The sequence below is a fragment of the Pan paniscus genome, chromosome 1 (assembly GCF_029289425.2).
Source record: "Pan paniscus chromosome 1, NHGRI_mPanPan1-v2.0_pri, whole genome shotgun sequence".
In the NCBI taxonomy this organism is placed as follows: Eukaryota; Metazoa; Chordata; class Mammalia; order Primates; family Hominidae; genus Pan; species Pan paniscus.
The window spans coordinates 109461977-109463962 of NC_073249.2; the positions used below are offsets into that span (position 1 = coordinate 109461977).

Here is a 1986-nt window from a genome sequence, read left to right on the forward strand (position 1 = left end):
ATAAATGGCATACACTTGAAATAACAACTTAAACCAGTAAAATATTAGGGAATCTGTCCAAGATTTTAGAGTTGATAAAATTTATTTATTGCTAAGAAAAAAATGTTAAAACCAGTGGAATAAACTTTAGTTATGAAGTCTTTGGGGTTCTAGAATTCTAGGATATCATCATGGTAGCGGGGGCACTCTCTCTGTGTGTAAATAATTGTAATTAAATGTAGATCTGCAGAGTTCAAAAACTGCATGATAAAATGACATTTGCTTTAGCTAGGACACTGTTGTATTCAGTACAATTCTGTATTCAGGACAATTCAATTCAATTCAATTCTATTCTATTCAATACAATTTTGTATTCAGGACAATTCTATGATATAGTAAACAGCCTTCTAGGACTAGTTGGAGCGTGAGCCATAAGCCACAGGGCCAAGGACTTGTCTTGAGTTACGAGTGAACAATGATAACTGAGTAAACAGCCTCCCTAATTTTGTATAGAATTATTCATGGAGGCTGCAATGCAGGCATAGTGAGGAAAGGTGAAACTAGGGGAATCATTCTTCAGCCTTCAGCCCCGGACGGTGTCACTGTGAACAAAAGCAAACCAAAGGCATATCTATGGAGTAAAGCCACTGGGAGTCACCCACTGGGGAACCCACTCAATGCTGATTACACTGATGTGGTTTCTCTTGGTAAGGGACCCATCAAAGGGTTTTACCCAGAGCCAGGGAAGCTGCATGGCCTCTTGCCGATAATCACACATGAAGAGTAGCAGGAATTTCTATGTGGCTAAGATAAAGTACGTGAAGAAATGCTTAAAAACTGCTTGGAGCTTTTCCGCCCGCTCCCCCCTCCCCACGAGCGCCGCTCCGGCTGCACCGCGCTCGCTTCGAGTTTCAGGCTCGTGCTAAGCTAGCGCCGTCGTCGTCTCCCTTCAGTCGCCATCATGATTATCTACCGGGACCTCATCAGCCACGATGAGATGTTCTCCGACATCTACAAGATCCGGGAGATCGCGGACGGGTTGTGCCTGGAGGTGGAGGGGAAGATGGTCAGTAGGACAGAAGGTAACATTGATGACTCGCTCATTGGTGGAAATGCCTCCGCTGAAGGCCCCGAGGGCGAAGGTACCGAAAGCACAGTAATCACTGGTGTCGATATTGTCATGAACCATCACCTGCAGGAAACAAGTTTCACAAAAGAAGCCTACAAGAAGTACATCAAAGATTACATGAAATCAATCAAAGGGAAACTTGAAGAACAGAGACCAGAAAGAGTAAAACCTTTTATGACAGGGGCTGCAGAACAAATCAAGCACATCCTTGCTAATTTCAAAAACTACCAGTTCTTTATTGGTGAAAACATGAATCCAGATGGCATGGTTGCTCTATTGGACTACCGTGAGGATGGTGTGACCCCATATATGATTTTCTTTAAGGATGGTTTAGAAATGGAAAAATGTTAACAAATTTGGCAATTATTTTGGATCTATCACCTGTCATCATAACTGGCTTCTGCTTGTCATCCACACAACACCAGGACTTAAGACAAATGGGACTGATGTCATCTTGAGCTCTTCATTTATTTTGACTGTGATTTATCTGGAGTGGAGGCATTGTTTTTAAGAAAAACATGTCATGTAGGTTGTCTAAAAATAAAATGCATTTAAACTCACTTGAGAGAATGCCTTTTAGTTTAATGCATATTTAAACTAAATTGATCCTGTAGTGTTCCTGGAGAAGCTAGAGCCTGATTGTAGGCTACTACTCATCAATTAACTTCTACAGTGGAGACTACTTCTGGGACTGGAATATAAAAAAGAATCAAAGGTTCTGATTTTGAGTTGCAATAAAGGGAAAGACCATGCTCATAGCAAAAAAATAAAAAAAATAAAAAATAAAAAAACTGCTTGGAGTAGAACACAATTTACTTTAATGCAAAAGCAGTGCCCAGGAAGCTGAGTGAGATGTAAAGGCAGAAGTCTAAAAGGGA

General features: G+C 40.9%; 1 protein-coding gene across 1 annotated transcript; it reads left to right on the plus strand.

Annotated features, from left to right (window-relative positions):
* Positions 1 to 203: 203 nt before the first annotated feature.
* LOC100973098 (translationally-controlled tumor protein) lies at positions 204 to 1668 on the plus strand. Its single transcript, XM_003806279.6, has one exon. The coding sequence runs from the start codon at positions 941 to 943 to the stop codon at positions 1457 to 1459; it is 519 nt and encodes a 172-aa protein (XP_003806327.1). The 5' UTR covers positions 204 to 940; the 3' UTR covers positions 1460 to 1668.
* Positions 1669 to 1986: the final 318 nt, after the last annotated feature.